At 41.2% G+C, this 22,108-nt stretch overlaps 1 protein-coding gene across 2 annotated transcripts in view; it reads left to right on the forward strand.

Annotated features, from left to right (window-relative positions):
• fstl4 (follistatin-like 4) overlaps positions 1-22,108 on the forward strand; it is a 201,017-nt gene that overhangs the window by 81,757 nt on the left and 97,152 nt on the right. For both annotated transcript variants that reach the window (XM_034606575.1, XM_034606574.1), the window contains exon 4: positions 3,193-3,435. In XM_034606575.1, the coding sequence (XP_034462466.1) occupies positions 3,193-3,435 (243 nt within the window). The remainder of the gene's footprint in view (positions 1-3,192; positions 3,436-22,108) is intronic.

The following is a 22,108-nucleotide window of genomic DNA, read 5'->3' on the forward strand; positions in this document are numbered from 1 at the left end:
TAATAATAACAAAAATTATAAAAAATTTAATTTTACACTGATTGATTTGGTATTTTTTGCTTGATAAGTGACTTCAACTTGATTTGAATTTGTTGATTTATGAAAATGTCATAATGTAATCCTCATGCTAGCTATGTCCACCGAGGAGGTTATGTTTTCACCCTGTCCGTTGGTTGCTAGTTTTGATTGTGAAAGGATGCAGGATGGGTCAGGAAAGAACCCCTTAAATCTTTATGTTCACCTTATTCAACATTGTGCAGCTTGATTAATAGAAGGGGAATTAAGTAGGGACATTCTAGTTGAGTAAACAATATATTTACCAACTATTTGCGTGTGTTATTTGACGATATGCATGTGTTTGCATACACAGATGTTGGGTTTTAGCCATGTGTGTATGTTTACATCTACACAGACGCCTCTATGTGAGTAGGAGGGTGCTGGTGTATTGATATACGCTTGTTGTGAAGTGTGAGTGTGTGACTTTGCTTGTGTCTATGCATCAGCCCTGGAGTTACTTTAACATAATCAAGGGACTTTTGTTCTCCCACAACAGCACATTACGGCAAATTCAATTTCTGTGTTCAGCAGTTTAACTGTAAAAGCCTTGGGGGGGGGGGCTCTTTTTAAGTTAAGCCAGTGTGGTGTTTAGTCTTATTCCACAGAGGGATAATAGAGCCGACCTCTTCTCAGCATCTCAACCTCAACACAGCAGCAACACAATGACCACTAAGTCCTTTCGGGACGTGTATTCATTTCCCTCATAATAGTGAAACAGCCTTTGCAGTGTGCCCGAACGTTTTCTTTTAGCTTTTACAAATCAAAATTTTTCACAATTTTTACACTGTTGGTTTCCTCTCTGCCATGACATGGAGTTTATTCCCATATTGTACAATTTGTTTCCCGTAGTTCTGCAGCCAACACTTATCTGCTCTGTGTTTGCCCCGGTTTCCATGGCAAATAACAGAGCTTGTTAGCATCAAAGCTAATAAAAAGAGAGAGAGAGAGAGAGAGAGAGAGAGAGAGAGAGAGAGAGAGAGAGAGAGAGAGAATGCTTTAATTTCTAAAAGGAGAAGCTGTGCTAAAACTCAAATGGGTCAGATGGGGGCGAAGTTCTGCTTTTACAACCAAAAGTCTATGTTTTTAGTTTTTGATATGTGTATTATCTGTATGGGAATTCCGGGGTTACGGAAATGAAATAGACTAGTCCTGCTACAGCTAGAGGAAGACAAAATTATCCTTATTTAATCATTAACGTTACGTATACTTTAGATTTTTTAATTTATCTTCTTATTACTTAATTTATTCTTACACAAAACATGAACAAAACACTCTGAACTGGAGTGGGTCCACGTAGGAGTTGTTCATGTTTGTTAATATCAATGGTGCTTTTACGTGATCGTGGTTCCTCAGTAATCTTTGTCAAATTTATTACCGCTGACATTTTCCAGATGGCTTTAAGAGGCACCAAATGCCCTGTTTGTACATTTTTAAGCACTTGCTTTTCCACTGTAATAACCCCGCAGCACACGGGGCCCATAAATCCAGCTCTCAGATCATAACAACAGAGGAGGGTCCCGGTCGAGATCACGGCGTCAGAAAAGATCAATCCAAGGTGATGCGTCTGGCTGGATCAGCAGATTTTTGACTTGCTTTAAGTGCAAATAGATTAAATCACGGGGAAGAGGTGATGTGTCCTGGGCAATGAGTGGTGATGTTAGAGATGCTGGCGTGAGCAGTGTGCGTTTGTGCATGCATTTGTATATGTGTGTGTGTAGGCCTGGAATGTTTTATGAAGATGGTGAGTGGTGTGTGTGCGTGTCTGTGTGTGTCTGTGTGTCTGTGTGTGCTCTTGTACAGCTGTCTTTGTGAGGACAAGTTTGAGTCTACAACCTATGGAGTGAGGACATCTTGGGAAAGTGAGGACCTTTTGGCCGGTCCTCACTTTGTGACCCACCTTTAATGGACTGTTTTGGGGTTAAGAAGGTTTTAGGGTTAGAATCAGTTTTATATTAGGTTTAGGGTTAGGGTTAGGCATTTAGTTTGGATGGTAAGGGTTAGGTTGGGGGGCTAGGGAATGCATTATGCCAATGAGTGTCCTCACTAAGAAGCTGTACAAACATGTGTGTGTGTGTGTGTGTGTGTGTGTGTGTGTGTGTGTGTGTGTGTGTGTGTGTGTGTGTGTGTGTGTGTGTGTGTGTGTGTGTGTGTCTGTGCTGAGGGGGGGCTAAGGTAGGTGAGGCAGAGGATGTGAGTTCTGCTTGTGTTTTGAGTGCACAGACACACTCAGGTATGCATATGCATGTTCTTGAGTGTTTGTGTACAGATGTGCACACACACACACACACACACACACACACACACACACACACACGTGTGAGCGAGCGCTGAGAAGTGTTAATAAGCACACCTGGTTTTTTGATTTGTAGAGATTGTATAAAAAAAATGATTTTCCTTGTTAGCACCGTCTTATAACTGTGATCGAGTCTGGAGGTGTTGGCTCAAGTTTGCACATTTTCTATTTCTGGTTGGTGCTGTATAATTCATCTTGTTACTTTGTTTTAATTAGTATGTTTCCTTTTGTTTTATTTTGCTCATATGTAATGCAGCATTCGTTTCGGTTGAGATGCTTGAATCTGGAATTGAAACCCAACAACGTGTTTCATTTGAGGCTGATGTCGAACACTGGACACCAAACAAACCTAAGTTGCACTGAGCAACTGTCAGTGACAAATAGTCGCACATTTGTTTCATCATATTTGTTTCTACATGCCGAGCTCTGTGTACAGGGTTGAGACATTTCCCTTTGAAAGTTGGAATAGTTCACTGCCATGACACATTTTAATAAAGGTGGTATGTGGGACCACTGGTTGCTGTTCAGGAGACTCATTTGTATTCTGTTGTCAGTTTTGATATTGTCCTTCCTCTCTGTTTCTGTTTTTCATTTCTTGCCACTGACTACACCGTGCTAGATACAGTTTCTACATTTCCAGATAGGGTGAATCTGGTGGATAAGAAACAGCACAGATGTAATACTGTGGTTTCAGAGTCATAAAGAGATGTAAAAAGACTGGATGAAAAGTGATGTTTCCGTCTCTCTCTTATAAGAGTGAATTTTAATCATTAGCTTGTATGAATTTGGCCTATTTGATAAAGCTCCTTTCTTAAATAGACCCTCTTCTCTTGGTATTCCAGCCCTGTCCGACCCAAACGAGGACCCCTGTCAGAGGACCTACTGTGGACGAGGGCGACAGTGCGTGCTGATGGCGGAGACCGGCCGCGCCGAGTGCGTTTGCCAGGAGAAATGCCGACCCTCCTTTGTGCCGGTGTGTGGCTCCGACGGCAGGTTCTTCGAGAACCACTGCGAGGTTTACCGCACCGCCTGCCTCGAGAGGAGACGCATCTATGTGGTGCACAGCAAGGACTGCTTCTTCAAAGGTACAACTTCTTTACCACTACACTGATGCACTGCACAGGGCTGCTACACACTGACTGTATGCAGTTCAACAAGTTATTTCAAATCAACAGTGGCAATTTTAAAAGTCAGATTTATTGAGATACTTTATTGTAGTTGAGGCTGATAACTTACACAGAAGAAGTGGGTATATTCTTGGTATTGCACCAGGTGTTTGGTGAGTTTTGCTGCTGTGGTATGACTCAAACTTTTTGAAAGCTTTGCGTGTTGGTTGTACTTCAGGGAAAATCATCTTTTTACTTTTTTGGCTTGCAAATGTTCTTGCTGAAGTTGACCTAGTAAAGAGGCAAAATGTACCTGCTGACGTTTGTTGGTTCACTGTAGTTGTACCGTATACATTGTGCCTTTAATGGTGTATGACATCAACTTCAATCTTAGCAGTTGCAAATAATACTATTTATTATATGAATACTCTGACAGGCATATTTATTTGATACTAACCTGAAAAATCACATTACTCCATTAATACAGAATTATTAAGGGTTGTAATAATTCTGAAAGTCTGTACCTCAACCCCAGCCTGTTTATTTCTCATTACTTTACTAAATTCATGCCCCATTGCCGAGTTTACACTTTAACACATGTAAATGAAGAAATTATTATTCTATTTAAAGTTAACCAAAATGTTTATTTTGTAGATATTACACAGACACATATGTATCAATTGACACAATTGATTGAACCATCATATCTTAGATTGAAGATTGATAGTAATTTATTGAGATAACAGATTCAAGTCAGCTATGTTGAAACCATTGACTGTGTAAAAACGGACGCCATGACAGCTCGCCAGAAGTGAAGCCAAAGTGTGTTGATGGTCACCTGGTGGCTGGCATGAATCCCATCTTTCTCCATGTTCGCGGATGGGACATTGACCAAATAAAAAAGTCAAAGTACACGTCAAATAACTTTTGTTATTAAAATAAAATTTCAATCATTTTAATTTGGTTTGGTTTTAACACGTTTTTTGATGCTAAATTGGGGTGAAACGTCATGATTGGCTCGCGATAGGTCAAGTGCATGTATCATGTATTCTCCGTCCCCCGATTACTACTGCACAGAATCTGGCACAGATTGGCTTCATGTCTGGATAGTGGGAGGAAGTGGAGACTATTCATCTATCTTAATATATACAGTCTGTGGTTGGTACAAAAACACAAACACAAACACACAAAAACAAAACAAGGTATGAATCAAAGTCTTAAATAAACCGTGGATGTTAAGAATTGTTGAATTACTGAGTTAGATATAAGGAGAAAGCCCTGGAGTAAGTAAACATCATTAAGTTTCTAAAACACTGTTGCTGTTGCTATGCCACGACAGGAACAGAGTGCTGCTGCACAGCGGCTGCATGCCTCTGATATCTCGCCCGCGTCCCTGAGAATGGTGCAGGTTAACACTGTTATGAGAGGAAATTGCCCTCAGACGATTGTGCGATACCTGCGGGGCAGAGTTTTGAGCTATTCCAAGGCTGCAGCGGGGTTTCGACTGCAGCTTGATGTCGAGACGTTTAAACAATAATGGAGTTGTACAGACAAAGCGAATTGTTTTGTAACACGCTGCCACCTGTCAGGCTCGAGTCCCACACATCAATCATGGTGGAAATCATGCTGTTTCTGTCAGCCGCATATTCAGGTGAGATGAGAGAATGGAACGGTTTTGTAGTGGGGCTCCGCAGGCTGTGGCTCTGGGTCAAGGCCTTTTTCTGGGAAACAACAACGCTAAGCACTGACGCTGGCATTTGTTCTGCGCGTGTCACCTGCAGGCTCGCCGTGCTGATAATTCCATCCAGTGTTTGAACATCTGTGCCTTAAGCATTTTTACCATATTAATAGTAAACTTGTAAACGCATTATGTGCACATACACAGTCTGACCCCAAAACACTTCTCCCCCTGTGCTGCCTCTACTACATCAATATCCTGGCTCTCACAAATCACCACTGGGTTACTGTGGATCACCAGTTCTCTTATGGTAAATCATTAGACAGCTCACTCCATGGCTATCACTCATTAGCGAAAGTGCGCTCTCAGCATGAACAGTCACAGTTACTATCCAACAAACAGCTCAGTCGCTTCATCACGACTTCGATTTAAAGGTAACTAGAGCAAGCACACACACACACACACACATACACAGTTACACACAGGCACACACTCATTATTTTTAATGTTATACGTAGACTGTACCTTCTGCTGGCATCTCCGTCTCTTTAAATTTTGTTTTCCAGGTCAGACTTGTATTAAATGTTGTTTATTCTCCCTGAGGGTGTGGATGTTAAAATAGAAAGAAAAGCACCTAATTGTCCTCCCCCTATATTTATGCAACAGTGGTGTACTTCATTTTGTAGAACATTCATATCTTCACTTCACATACAGCCTCCTCTCTTAAAATTGTTCCTGCTCAGGTGCAAATTTCCCTGCTCCGCTCAGATATAATGTTGCTGCACGAATGTTCTGTGCTGCAGTTTGAGTCCCTCTCCTCGTGTTTGGGTTGCCTCTGTGCACTTAGGAAGTGTGTGCTCTCAGATTTATTTTCTTGCGTTTCTATTTTCATGAGCTGACCAAGTTCTGCAACCAATAGAATGCAAAGTACGACATTGAACAATCTCCGTTGGCCTGTGTATTCTGCCCTTTGCATTGGGCCCCTGCAGAGTAAGCCACCTTGTTTTCTTATTAATGGAGTTTAGTGACAGTATTTAGCAGGTCTTCCAATATCCACATCTATTATCATCACATAACTCTAAAGTACTAAAATACTAGAAAATCCATCTGCCACATCAGATACACACAACAATATTGTATAGACAAGCTAGGGGAGCTGTATATTGTTGTTCCCTCGCAGTGTTGTGTTTCACTTTGAAACAAATTGAATAAAGAGTTGATAGAACTACATTTTCTCCCTCCATTCGAACACATCTAATTTATTTCTTTCTTGTTTTTGATTATATGTTTTTGGGAGCCTCGAGATTAAATGTTTGGTTGGAAAAAGTTCTTAAACTCAGTCTGAGACCCTGACTCTCGCAGACGAAAGTAGATCCCTCAGGTCCCTGAAGCTGTGCATTAAGCCACACGGCCCAAAACTTTTTTTTCCTTATTTCTTATTTTTATTTTGGTAATTTTGCTTTCAAAATTTGATAAACCTAAATGCTGTGCTGTGAAAGCCAATTTCCCTCAGCTCAGGGCTCTGGCTAAAGTCACAGTGTCAAATTTGGTAAGTGCTTATGCAGGCATTTCGTCTCATCATATCTGGATTATTGTGATTCACTGTGCACAGCCGGTTCAAAACTCTCCACCGTGCCAAAAGGAAAAGGGAACCACTTCTTGTTTGTGCTGACCTCCGATCACCCGCTCCCACTTACAGAGCTGATTTAAGGTTCTGTTTATTCTTACAGCTTTGAGTCACATTTACAACTATCTCTATCCCTGTTCCACTAGTGGGTCACTCCGGACATCTGACTGAATTTCTTTAAAGCTAAGAGGCGACTTTTCTTTTTACGCTGCTTCCCCAAGGCTGTAAAATTGCATTTCTGTCACACTTCCCTCAAATTCTTCAATCTTGGTTATTTACACCACAATTTGCAAATCGTTTCCTGGAGATAAGTAGACTTTCAGATAAACGGCACAATATATCTCCATGTGCCTGATTGGACAAGTGCACCACTCACTTTGCCGTCATCCGTCTTAACCATAGTGTTTGCTCATACAAGCAGAAATGTGTATTTTTTTTTAATAAAGATTCATGCAGTAGCTATGTAGTTGAGTATTTTGTGTCTATGACAAAGGCCGGCAATCTTTCTCATACATTATGCATAGTTCTGTAAAGCTCATGTGTGACTCTGTTTGTGTACACACACACGCACACACACATCAGTTGTTTTGTATGAGCTGCAAAGAAGAAAAAACAACTTTTTATTTGGTTTTATGATTCTAATTAAATTTGTACTTCATTTTATTCCTCAGGCAGTGGGGGGGGGACAAGGGAGGCGGTTTAATTGTTCAATCCACAGAGGTAAAGGAATCTACCACTTATCTGTGTGAGCTCATATATCCTTCTTGGAAGGAGGCTGTAGCCTGCCTCTGACCTGATAGCACTGGTGGAGTCTAAAATGGTTGTCAGGGGCTTTGTGGTTTGTGACAAGCGGCACTGACGACTCTCTTTTATGCAAAGCAGCTACGGTCTTTTCAGCCAAAGAGGATGACTGTAAAGCTCTGGATGGGCCTGTTTTTTGTCCTGCCTTGTCAATGGTGTCTTTGTATTTTAAACACAGTCTGTTTAGCTGGAACTGTAATCCATGTGTCTTACAAATAACCGTAAGAAACGTGCTAAATGCCACATTCACGAGTAAATAATGACATTTTCAATGAGGACGTCCACATTTTCATTTCATTTGAGTTGATGGTAAATGTATATGTTTGTTTTCTCTGAGAAGTTGAGTAGCGGGCTCAAGTGGCCCCAATCAGATGGTTTCCCCCCTATGTGACCCAGATCTGATTGTTTATTGACAATGTGAACAGAACAAATCACATGGAAACTGATGTTTTTAAATCAGATTGGGGCCACTTTCACATGTGCTTCTAAATCAGATACAGATCAGAATTTTTGAAACACACAGCGGTGCTGAGCGTGACGTCTTGTTGTTCTACTGCGCATGCGGGTCACATCAGGGGCCGTGACCCGTTCACATTGGAGTCTGATCCAGGCCACATTTTTAAAAGTTATGTGAACAGCTACTTTATAAAAATCTAGAAAATAATCAGAATTAAGCGCCAAGGCTTGCAGTGTGAACGTAGTGTGAAAGTCCAAAACCAATCACTCAAGCTAATTTGTGAAATTAACATCCCACTCTCTATGCTGAGCACTGGGCTGCGAGTCGCACCACTTCTGACCCTGGCTTTGATTTTGATCTCTTCTTTTTTTAAAACCATTTGAACAAGAACTAACGCAATTGATTGATCACTTTCATCTTCCTGATGAGCGAGACACTCCCAGCTAGGGCAGTTCAAAGAGACATCTGCTTCCACCGGGTCATGTAAGGCTTCTCAGCAGGGGGGTTATTTAATACATCCCCCTCCGCGATGACCACTTCGTTAGGGATGTGGGACTGGTGAAACTTGGATGTTACTCCTGTTTACTCCCGGATCTGACACTTGATGTGTTGCCATTCGTCAGAGAGAAAGCAGAAGTGATTCTCTCCACTGAGCTGTGCTTTAATTTGGAGCAGGGCGCCGATCCACCCGTGTGTCCATCTGGTCATCCATCTATTAGGCCCTTTATCCCCAACCTTTTTGCCTTATAATAATGGGGGGGATCTTCCTTAATTGTGACAAGTTGAGCCAAAATATGTTTTGCGTGTATTATTGATGTTAATTACCTCAGACTTAAACAGCCGACAAATTGCCGATGAGCCAAATTACCACGAATATGCCAGGAACCATGATCTCGGTGAATTCCGTTTCCATTTGCCTCCCCCCATCGCTCCTTTAAACCCATCCATCAACTTTCCAAGTTTGTCAAGTGTCTGACTCCTCGAGCTGCCTCAACCGTCACGATTAATCTTTATCTTCACGGCTCCTTTGGAGAATTTGAATCGAGGGCAGTCGTGGTTATTGCATTAGTCCTTGAAGCTACCTCGCTTGTGTCTCTCTCTCTCTCTCTCTCTCTCTCTCTCTCTCTCTCTCTCTCTCTCTCTCTCTCTCTCTCTCTCTCTCGGCCCATGATAGCGCTCTGCCTCTGCCGTCCATCTTTTTGCTTGCTAACCCGCTGCCCCCTTCTGTCACTGAGGCCTTTTAACTTGGTCATGCAAACACGTGGCTCTCATAAGGAAGATCAACTGTGGTGTGATATTCAGCCCTGCAGCTTTTTGTCTGCTTGCAGTATTGAGTGTTTACAGTCGGTTGGGATTCCAGTATTTGTATCATATGGGAAATGAAGAGGTGGCGTCTGGTGGTATTCACACAATCCATCCAACACTTCTATGAAAATTGTATCAGTATTGTTTCTTGATTCTGGTACAGAGGCCCGCCCTTATTCTATCTTTGAAGATATTGACAGTCATATTAAAAACATCCAGTCAATTTATATATTTTATTTACCTTTTACATACTTAAAAACAGATATTTACGGGAACCTCAACTCCCCAGTGTTCTGCTTGTTCACCATTCATTACCTTTTTTTAATGTAAAATAACCATATTTGTTGTGTGTTTGTGATTAAAGTGTTTAGTGGACTCAATTAGTTGAAAACAACCCTGATTAATTTAGCTGCACTTTACGAAACAACACCATTCAGCTTTATATCACATATGTTTTTATAATTGCTTACAAATGAACTCAACAGTTTCAGGGCTGTACAGTACGACCGAAGTCTTAAGACATATTACTCATTTCTTAAAGCTTTTCTAGATGATCTAATGTGCTCCGTGTCTTTTGCAGATGTAAGTTGCAACAGCAGCTGTTCTCAACTTCTAGCGTCATGCTCTTTTACCACATGGCGCGTGTGCATAAGCACTTGACTGTTCTTTTGCAGCTTTCATGCTCTGAAATGTTCGACAATGATTATAGGTTTTAAAATAGGTTAGTGGCGTCTGAGCTTGTAGCGGGAACCATTTTGCGGGATTATTTTCAAAATGTGGTTTCTGGGTTAGTCTCAGTCTTTGCACACCCAAATAAGAATGTCCATGGAAGAGTTATTGGGAGTTAAACTGTCCTGTGTTACATTCCCTCTCCTCCATGTCATTGTTCAGGCTAATTTCCTGCCTGAATCCGTGTCACGTGTGAGAACAAAACCAGTTCCATCCAGATGACACAAAAAAAATAATGCCGTAAAGAATGGGATTTGCCTTAAAACAAAATAACCAACATAGCTTCATTTAAAAGTTGTCCAGGTCGCACCGTTGAAACCAGAAGTTGCTGTCCAACTCTCTGGTAGGTTAATAAGGACTAATGCCGGCTCGGGTTACCAGGTGTGACACGTCTCCACACACACACACACATAAACACACACACCTAACACCCTGCAGGCCTCCCCTGACAGCCCTTTATTTGTTACAGTGGGCTTATTAACGAGCAGTCCACCCGTCCCCATCCTTCTTTTTTGTGTGTGTTTTTTTTTCCTCCTCATTTTCTCTCCTCAGCGGTCACGTGGGTCTTACCTCATTAAGCTGATTTCCTCCCCACAGATTCATTATGGTGGAAGTATTTGCCATGTGAAATGGATGCCCTGTCCCAGATAGAGATGTCCCCTGGTCCTGCTCTGGTCCCCCGCCTCGTAAACATCACTCTCCCTTATATGAAAACCAAACGCTCTCTTTGGTCACCGATGTCCGCTGTGGTAGTGGGACATAGTCAAGGATACTGCACCAAAACGTACGGTGCTTTCCGATACGCCACGGATACGGCTACACCTGGTGTGGTATTCAAGCACATTGAACTGGGACATATTTTCTGAATCATGTCCCACCATTAGTAAGATAGACTAGCAATTGATGGTTTATGTTAATTCTTTGGTTTTTGTTTGAGAAAAGTTTTTCTTTTTCCCGGAATAATTTAAGCAACATATAACTTCAGTAATACAACTTTGGAAATTATTCATTCCTCAGTTCTTTACTTTTTAATAAACCCCACACACACAAAGAAAAGGCTTCCTGTTTCATGTGCTGTACTTATCACGCCATAGTGCTGCAGAGGAATCTTTCCCCAACATCAGTTGGTGAAAATAAATTAGTAAAGCCGCTTCTCTTGTTGGCAGCAGTAAATGGCAGCAAGATGTCAAATCTGGGCAAACTTCTGTATCCGAGCCCCAAAGGTAATAAGATTTGTGTAGTAGTGCAGCTTCAAAGGGCCTGACACCACGCTGACAGCTGGCTGTCATTGAGAATCTATAGCTGACTATATCCTGTGGCTTCTGCGGTACATTCAGCACCATCGACTTTAGTCAGACCTTGGTGAGAGACAGCGAGTTCACCTATTTACACCAGCTCGTAGCCTAGGATCTCCTTAGGGGCGTCGCGGTATCAGATTACTGCGGCCAAAACAAGTCACAATATTATCACAACATCTGTAGAAAGTTTGAAAAAACAAAAAAACAGAGAGTTCTTCTGTCAGCACATATAAATAATTATTTTAACGAATAAAAATACCCATTGTGTTTGTGTGTGAACCAGAAACGTCTTTAAGAGGCACTGGATTGATTTACATATATATCATCATATGTGTAGGATTAACACAATATCATCATTTTAAAATATTACGATTACTTTCTGGTAAGAAGAACAGTTAACAACGTTAAATTGCAGAAAATGATCAGCTGTTTTCGTTATGTCAGCAGTTCGACCTTCATTAATGCTTTGTTGGATGATGAACACAGACAAATGCATAATTGTTTTCTGTTATTTTCTTGTATTAAATATGACATTTAAATATCTGCACAAAGAACATGAAAATCCAAAGCATTATTATTTTATCTTTTAGGGATGTTTGGCTGATGTTTGGCTGATGGGGTATCGCACCATTAAGGATAAGAATTAACCCAAATTACAGCGGATGAAAGAAAACAGAATCAAATCTTAATTTCCATTCCTCGTCATCTTTTGAATTAAGGAACAAATTACAGATGATTACAGTTGGTTGGTCTTTTTTATGTGCTTCTTTTCTCAGTATTGAAGGTGTTATTATGACTTTTTTGTTTGCATTAGCACCTTTCAAAGACATTTCAAATTCAATGTTTTATGAAATTGCAGAGGCTTTTAGATTGTCTTGTCCTGATCCACATTTATATCCCAGTCACTTTCCTCTCTTCTCTTATTGCACACTCTGCTTTTTTGTGTTCTTTAATTCTTCGCCGCACAAACATAGACTGCCTACTCATCCTTTTTCCTGGTCTCTGCACACATACAAGCACAGCAAGTTAAACACACGGATGTACGCTCACACACACACACACACACACACACACACACACACACACACACACACACACACACAGAGGAATGAACACGCACCACTTCTGTCATGACAAAACAAAATAATCTCTTCTGAAAGAGAATGTTTATTCATGCCTAAGAGATTTTGACATGCTTGTCACAACACTGGCATTGCCTATCACTTTGCCTTTTCAGCCGTGAGCCGCACTCCGTGGCACCACAATGGGCCTCTTGGATCGGCTGCACGGCTTCAGCTTTTGACTCCCGTTTTCTACGGACTGGCGCTTTATTGATAATTGAAATGTGAGATATGAATGAATAAATTGAAATTACGGTTCCATTTAGAATTCAATTCCTGCATTTTCTCTTTCTGTTTCATTGTTGTTGAGCTCAATAACAGATCCCTAATGTTGACATGTGTTCAGCATTCCTTCTTATCTCTTTTGGAATTAACAGGTGGCACTGCATCATTTCGGGAGCGGTTCATCTGTGCGGTCTGCTGTCATCACTGTTCATGACACCGCTTTTTTTTAAAAGCTGTTGGCAAATGCCTCGGAAACACTGAGAAATTAGTATGTGACAAATGATTTAATTTGGCCTATCCCCTTCATTTCACAATTTGCTCATCAGTTTAATGGCTGCATAAAAGGGGTATTACAAATGGCTGCCAATGGTGCTTCTGGACACAACTTTGAAAACTTCACTCAAAGCTGGGATTCAATTACAAGCAAGTGAGACTGTTAACTTCTGTTCGTGCATTAGCATTTTTGACAACAATCAGGTAATGGATTTACTTTCCATAAGGGGAATCATACCTAGTGGTATACTTTACCTTTTATACAATACAAAAACTCTCTCTCTCTCTCTCTCTCGCTCTCTCTCTCTTTCCGTCTCTGTTTCTTTCCCCTGCAACCCATTGTCACTCCTCTCTTCGACCACTTCTCTCTCCTCTATATTTCTCCTCTCATTTCTCTCACTATGCCCCCAATACGGTGCAGACGGGGGATTTGAGGGACTCTGTCAAGCTTCTCTCCACGTTCTCTACTATGTGTTAAATTGGTTCAGAGCTTAAGTAGAGTATGAGCCTGGGAAAAAAAAGAAAAAAAATTAAATACAAGCATCCCCTCAAGGTAAAGTGACCCTGGGTAGGAACAAATCATACATACTATATGTTCCTGAAAAACACAAATACCTCCACACACACACACACACACACACACACACACACACACACACACAGTCTTTGAGTCTAATACATACACAAGACTGTGTTCGCTTTTCATTTCCACAATAGTTAAATTTGTATTTTCAATATGTTGCTTTGTATGCTGTGCATTCCTCTATCTCGTATATAAAAAATGTATTCTTCCACCCACTTAAATCGTGACATCGGTAAAGTAGGGTTACCTTAAGAAGGCACTTAATAGTTTAAATATATATATATATATATATGGTACAATGCAGTTATGTCAAATCATGTTCAGATCCGACATTGTACAGTAACCCTTGATCACGGACAAATTCTGCTTACTCAAACACTGATATAATCTAACACAGACTGGTCTAGCACTTAATGTATTCCAGTTACTGAGGCAGACATAAAAGCTTGATGTTCAGCACAGAGTCTTACATCAAAGTACCTTTCCTTCAACCATTGGAAAATTGAATAAGACCGTTTATTTAAACAATGACCCAAAGAATATCACACAAAATTATAATTTTGGAGGTTTGTCGGAAAGGCTTCTGAAAGTGTTTTTTCAGAGCCACTCTTAGCAAAGAGAGAGTCCAAAAATTAGAATAATACTTTGAGTGCCGTATAATCAGGACTTCAATTTCATAATCACAACTATACCAGAGATAAGACTTCCAGCCAGCCCTTGAAGCTGCTCATGCTTTTAGCAATCATTGGCTGATTTGGATTGTAATAACAGAAAATCTGTCAACACTTTGAATGCGCTGTGTGAGTCATTTTCTTTTATTCCTTCGTGCCTGGGTGTAGGTTATCACACAGTTACTCAATCATTTTGAGACAAATTTGTCTAAATGTTTTTCTACCTTGTTTAACTCAGTCATTTCTTCACGGCTCTCTCTTCTCTCTCCCCCTGATCTTGTCGGGAGTCGATAGCTGAACGGTGCCGCTGTCCTGTTTAACGTGAGCTGTCATGTTATATATTTCCACTCTACCAGCTCTACGGGTTAACCAGAGGGCAAAGAGCCGTCCCACGTTGACACAACTAGTGCAGCTCAATGTATGACAGGTGATTGAAAGATGAACCGAATGACTCACATGACCTTTTGACCTTAACCGATGAGCTTTTAAGACTTGAATTCTAGGTTCACACATGTGGGTATTAAAGAACCTTCATTGTCTACTCAACGTTTTTTTTTATAAAAGTGCCCCCAAGTAACATTTTAAGTCATTTTGGAAATGTATGATATATTCAGAAATCATATATTATTTTTGTTTGGATGTAGCTGGTTCACCATGTTTCCATACTGCGAGCTTTAGATATATTTCATAGGAAATGGCTCTAAGTATTATCTCCCCATGTCTCTACAGTCTGAACAGTCTGAGTGACACGGTGCCCTTGGCGAACAATATTAGCAACGGCAGCATCCCGGTACCACAGGGCCTATTTGCATCATCAAGCCACCATTCTACCATAAGTCGCTGACTATGGAGAGTGCTCCAGTTCAAAGCCCCAGAGGGAGTAACGACCCCAACAACCGCCTCAGGGAAGTCATCCGCCCGTGTTATTGTTTTCAAGCTCATCCCACACGATTTCCTCAGAGAACGGGAGAACTATGGATGGATGCTGCTGACCTTTTTGTTTTAGCGCCCATGTTACAGGTGTCACTGCAGCTAGCAGGGACCCGCAGCTTTCTCTGGAGGTTAGGCTCCATCTGGTTGCTGTCCCAGTTCTGCTCCATGTGCCTGCTGGCACCGTTCACAGCGATGCTGCCAATTCTTCTACTTTAATTTATTTACAATTTACTCTTTAATTAGATTGAGTGTTTGTGCCTGTGGGCTGAGTTTTTATTGTCTTACACTGTTACAGTATATCACTGATGCTTCATATTTTGCATATTGCTGCTATGGAAAACGCAGTTGTTTCCTGGCAACATCCAGCAGTTCATAACAACTACAGAGATTGGCAATAACATCGTTAAGTATTTTATCATGAAGCTCTTCTGAGAGTATAGGATGTTTGAACTTTTTGTTGGTTTAGAAGTTTTTCATTCTTTCTCTAGAAAACAGTTTTTTGTTTTTTTGCCTCCACTGAGGGAAACATACCTTCTTTTTAATTAAATCCTGCAGTTTATCTTAGCTCATAACAATTTTTTAATTTTTAACATCCTCCACATGTTTTGAAAAGGGTTTTAAAATATTCTCACATTTGAGTGAAAGGAAGGTGTCACAGCGTCAGATTTTTACAAGCGGCTGAAGCATTTTAAACACATAGTCAAAGCAGCTATCTATTAATAGCACAGTTGGCATACTTCAAACCTAAGGTATTTGCAGGGAACAGTCCACTTAATAAAAAATAAAATTGAAGTCAAAGACATGCGGATTGGGGACGACTGGGATCAAACCGCTAACCGTCTGGTCGGAGGACGACCGCTCTACCCCCTCAGCCACAGCCACGCCTCAAAAACTCCCCACATACAGTCAAACTTCTTGATGTTATTAAGTTTGTCAACATTGGATATTGACTTTGCAGTGTGTGATCCAAGGCCTCGCTCATTATCATGCAGAACAGTTGCATTACACACACTGCGGGGCAATGTGAGATCCGTACAGTGATGGATACTATTTCATAAGAATTAGTCACCGTACTTCAAGTGAATTACTTACAACTGGGGTGGAAGGAGAGGGCTGCTTATTACTCATAATATGAATGCCGCAATTTGTTTGCTTCTGTCCTTTCGCTGCCCACTCAGCTACATTCATTCTCTACATCTTAAACATTTTGTCTGGACAGCTCCCTGGAGGCAATGCGACTTCCTAAAGACCGATTTAAACAACATTTGTCTGCTCAAGTGGTCAAACCTGTGACCTTACTGTGACAAATGCCTCTTTAATCGCTGAACGTCTTCTGCTGTTTCACACAACGCACTGCGAAGCAATTTGTTTGCAACACACTCTCAGTTAATGCGGGCCCCCACATACTTTTCTGCATGCGAGTGTGTGAGAGCATCTGAGTGTAATTAATAGCTAAACGGCTAATTGGCGTCATTACCATTTCTTGAAAATGTGGCCTACTTGTAGTAAAGGATTGCAGCCAGTTGTAATCCCCAGCTTTAATGAGGGATGCTTGTAATGTTCACCAACCATGTCAAGGAAACCTCTTCTACTCAGGAAAAGCCTTAAAATGGTACTGCATGTACTGCAAGTTCTCTATTGCTCTGACAGACCTCTATAATTTAGATTCCACAGAGGCCATATATATATATTTGGTGCTTATACAAATTTGTAATTGGGCATATAGCTGAGGAACATTTGCACCAAGTGGGTCATAGCGAGGGAACTTGTAAAGAAAGATGAATAATGCAACACTTGTATTAGCAACATATGAGACTGTTTACCCTTAAATCTTTGATAGACATGAAAAATATTAAATTAAGGGTTAAAAAACTGTGAAAACCCTCAGCGAGAGAGCGAGGAAGGGGGTCTCTCCCTCCACTATAGGCAGATTTGCACTATAGTGTACTCTGTGTACGGACCAGACGGAATTAGTAATCAGCTATGGAATGACAACATAGAAAAACAGAGTGATGATGTTTAAAATTAACATATTTCAGTATGGTCGTTTTTTTTCTGCAAGTGAATAACAAGTGAATTTGTATTGCTCTAAATTTCTTGTTTTTTTCAACTTCTCTAAAACCAATCTTTTCAGAATCGCTTTTAATGTTTAATTCTGTATCTTCATATGTGCATCTTGTACTCAAAGTGTGATTATGATCACTATTTTATGTTTATATGATTTGTTTTTATCTGCTTTCTGTTATTTTAATCGTATATGGCTTAACTGAGCAAATAAATAATAAAAGAGCAAATAAATAATAAAAGATTTAAAAATACGAAACTTCAACTCTCACTCTATATATCATTATCATCTTTAAGAGACATTTTAGTTCACTCTTAAAGGTGATTTAGAAAACCACGCAGCATATCTACATTATTGAGCGATATTTGACACAACTGTCTCATACTTTCTACCAAAGCTCTTTTCCTCTGGCTCTTTTGTTTCCTCCCCGTTGCTCATTGTTACCTCAGACAATGGTGGCATTTCCCCCGGCAGATGATAACAGCAACACTTGTGGGAAAAAAAAGAAAAAAGAAATCTGAACTCAAGTGAACCGAACTCTACGGGAACACTTCAGATGTTTTATTGATCCTGTTATTTGGTTAGATGTAGTCCTATCCATTGGGGCCCGGCGTCTGCCTCCTTATCAGTGCGCGACACATGATGTTATTCTTCTCTCCGTCTCTCTCTTGTGCTCCGTGTGTCAGCGCGGGATCGCAGGCAGAGAGGGTGATAATTGAAATCCTGAGTGGCAGGTCACTTTCATAATAAACAAACACTGCATACTGCAGCTGCAGTAATTGCTTCTGAAGAGCACTCTTAGAAAAAAGATGCAAAACACAATTGCAAACAGCACATATACACATTGGAGGAGAAAAAATGCAGCTCTTTCCTACAGGGTCATTTTCCATGGAACGCTGCACTAGTGGTTGGCCTGGGAGCTTCAATGACAGAGCAAGTACACTCCTCCCTGACACACACACACACACACGCAAAACCTTGCTAGAACTTGGCTCTCCACACACACACATGCAGGAGTCAAGGCCCCAGAGCTCACCGAGTGACTTCCATCATTGCCTTCTTTTCTAGTGCAAACGGAGCAATGAAGCAACCATCCCTGCAGCTACACCCATGTCTCTCCCAGTCGCTTCACTCGTGCGTCCCCAGATCCTCAACCTAGCTGCGAGCCCTCTTCCTTTCCCCCCCTGTGCTCCTCTCCTTTATCCTCCACCCCCCACCCCCTCCTCCTCCTCCTCCTCCTGTCCTCACTAGTTATTCACTCATCCACTTCACTCTCCATCCCCGAGGCCCCATCCCGCTCGTCCGTGTTCTCTTCTTCTCTCCTCTCTTCCCAGGCTGCCGGTCTCTGTCCACCTTCTCTACGTGCTCTTTGTTTTATTGGACAGCAGGGAACCTCACTGGTCTTGGATCACAAATTAGCTAACAATCCAACTTGAATGGATAAGTGGAAACTCTTGTCAAGTGGTGAGAACTTTATTCCGAGTCTTACTTCTGTGCCTTTTTAATCAGGCTTCAATATAGCATTACCTATTCAGAATAACTGAATTCACGGCTACACCAATTGAGATTGTTTCTGCCTCCAGAGAAACTCTGTCCCCAAGAAAAGTTTGTATTACTAAAACCTAAATCTGCCTCAGGAAATCTCTCTTCATTTGATTTCCGCTCTCGTCTTCTGCAGCCACTCTCTCCTGTAGGTCTCTACCTCTGTATCTTGTATTTCAAGCTCTTAACTTTCCCTCCTGCCGTGCTTTTCTCCTCCCTTTTCCTCCTCTGTCCTGACTTTATTCTTCTCCTTCCCTCACCTTTTCCCTTTTCTTGTCCTCCTGACACCCTGAAGGCGAGCTCTCTGTAGTCAGTAGGTGCATCAAGCGTTCCCTCCCCCCCGCCCCCCCGGTGTTCCAACCCCGCTTAACATGGCTGTCCCCCTGTTACATCGCAGTCCGTCATCCAGCACGCCCGGAATAATCTGTCTAACACAAAGAGACACGTTCTGTCTCCTGAGCTTTACATCGATGATTCAGGCCACTGCGCCGCTTCCCCAGTTGGTTCACAGCCGCAGAGAACCGAGTATCCACATTAACCTCCAATATGTCTTTCACTCATGTATTATGTTATTATTCTGAATGTGAATATGCGTGTGAGCCTGCCCCCTTGAAGAACTCAAAGACATTAGAGAACTTTTCTTTTTACCTCCGGGATAAGAAGCATTTGCTGCTGACCTGTGTGGAAACTAGACAATACCGATATATTTGTAAAACTAAAATATGCTGCAGTTCTCATGTGTTTCTGTGTAATTATTGTGCATTTTAGAAGATTGTTGCAGCTGCCTACACCAGCACTTGGGAAAAGTACGGGGTATCGTCTTCGGCAGTAGTCAAGGAGACTTCTTGGTTGTGGAGAGGGTTTCGTTCACCCTTGTTTCTAGGTCAATATCATCCTTCTGAGTCTAGCAGCTAATGGCTTCAGTAATTGCCTTTGACCAAGAGTAAGGGCCAGTTTGCTATAATGGTAGCTGCTAACGTTCGCTTTGTTCTCCTTAAGTAGATTGTGCCTGTTGGTGACTTTACTCTGGCGGCATCTGTACCTCGTTAAATTATGACAATTTCATTTTCCGTTGTCCTTGGTTTCCTCTTCACTTTTTACCTGCAAAGCATCCCATTTCGCCTCCTGGTGGCTGGCTGCAGTGTGGTCATCAACCTCCATGATAATGTATGGGACATAGGCCAAACGAAAATGTAAAAATTCACATTGTCAAAGATGGTTTCTGTCAGTTTAGGTAATTCTTATCACACAGATGTTTGTTCAAGTGCTCAATTATCTTGAAAGTTTTGATTTTAGTTATTTGATGCTATAAAAACAGGGTGGAGCATCATGATTGACAGCTGTGACAGACTTTAAGTGTGTGTCTCACTGTGACTTTGATGGCGCAGCTCCAACGTGCGATCGCTACTGTGCGGACAAGAGGGCAGCGTTCGTATTTGGGATATTTTGGCTTCGTTCCTAAAAAGTGGGAGCAAGTGGAGACATGTCGTTTATCTTTATACACAGTCTAAGGTTTGGACAATGTAGCTAGACAACAAGAGAGGGCTGGGTCACTTACCCCAGCACAGTTTGCTCATATAATTTAAATCTGTTCGGTGGTTGTGTGTTAATTTATCTGTATCTCTGAATGTTAATAATACATGAAAATGTTGTCTTTACACTCCTACCATTTAGATTAAAGATGCATTGTGTATTTTGCTCTGTGTTGCTGCTGCTTTTTCTTACCATGATTTTTTTTTCTTTTTTGACATTGTAATCCACCGTGACCTGCACACAGCATTACTCCTTATCCTGGATGCAGTTGGTAGCTGTGCTTATTGCGGCGTATGATGCTTAATTACTCAAACAGGTGCTCGCCACTGAGGCAGGAGTGATGCTTCAAGAGCACTCAATTAATTGAAGCCCATTATTAATAACATGCTGTGAATCATCCCTTAGATCTTCTGATTTAATTTAGCAACACACAAGGATCAACCATGTTAATTAGAGATTTACAAGAAAGTAGAGGCGTCAGAAAGAAATGTGCGCTTTTGGTATGATTAATGTCTCACGTACTCTCCAAGCGACGACGCTTTATGCTTTTATTCACTGGTCTGTGGCTCGGGCTTAAATGAGCAATTCACGTCACATTAGCGGGTAATATACCGCATTTTATGGCTCTCCGGAGAGAGCACACGTGATAGACATGACTGGACATTAGCAGGTAGCAGGAAAAATTAGGTGATGATTTCCTCTTTCCTACAGCTAATTACATGTTAGTGCTGACCTTGTGCGGAACAGGTTAACACAAACTGATGTGCACGCGCAGCCAGCAGAGGCAGACCTGCACACACATCTACAGATAAATGCTTGCACACACTTGCACAAACACACACATTCTTCTAATGCGATTACCTCGGCAGACATTTATAGACCCAGTTAATCTAACAGCGAAAGCGGTGCACCATTCCATATATTTGTGTTTAATTCCAATTAAACCTGGGATGTGGACAAACTAATTTTCTAAACCAATTACTCTGGAAGGAGATAAAATACAGAAACAACCTTTGAATAACCCTTCTCTGGCTGAAATCTCTAACGAAAATAAAACCCAGATATACAAATCTCCTGGAAAGCCTAGCCACATGGCAACAAGGTTGTTATAAACTCCTCGTGACATTTGTCAGATTTATGTGTGTGGGAAGTGTGGCTCTGCCTGACAGCCTGCGGGCAGACTTTTTAAAGTTAAACAGCCAATAGAGTTAAAGCGAAGTGCTCTCCAGGATTTATATCATTAACTAAAAAATATGATACACTGCAGGAGGACACGGTGGACCAGTGGTAACAACTGTTCCTGGATTACTACCACTACGCTTTCTTGTGCAGATTTAATTTTATGATTAAATTGCCATTTTGGTTCACACCAGTAAAGACAAGGTTCAAAATATATATATTTTGACAAATTGATTAAAATTGAAATATTGAATCCTCCTATTCACAACAGTTTTCAGTCCTGTTAACTTTGTGTCTGTTATTGAGATGCGACTTCGGCCTTATTTGGGTCCAACTACGGCAAATTGAATTGATTGGACATAGTTTAGCGATGAAGGGCTTTAGTTGAGGAGGTGACCCTGACGATATTCAACAGATCTCCTGTTGAGATCCTTGGGGGAAGGACGACCATCGCAGCAGCACTCCATCAAACAGTCCTTTAGAGTAGAGCGGCTATCTGCCAGCCACTTTAATAAAATATATAAATGATATTTGTATTTGACCAGATTATCATTCATGGCATTTACAGTTTGTTGAACATTTTGTGATACATTTTGATGAGTTCAATATACACTCACAGCTTCAGAGAATAC

This window comes from Hippoglossus hippoglossus, chromosome 14 (assembly GCF_009819705.1).
Source record: "Hippoglossus hippoglossus isolate fHipHip1 chromosome 14, fHipHip1.pri, whole genome shotgun sequence".
NCBI lineage: Eukaryota > Metazoa > Chordata > Actinopteri > Pleuronectiformes > Pleuronectidae > Hippoglossus > Hippoglossus hippoglossus.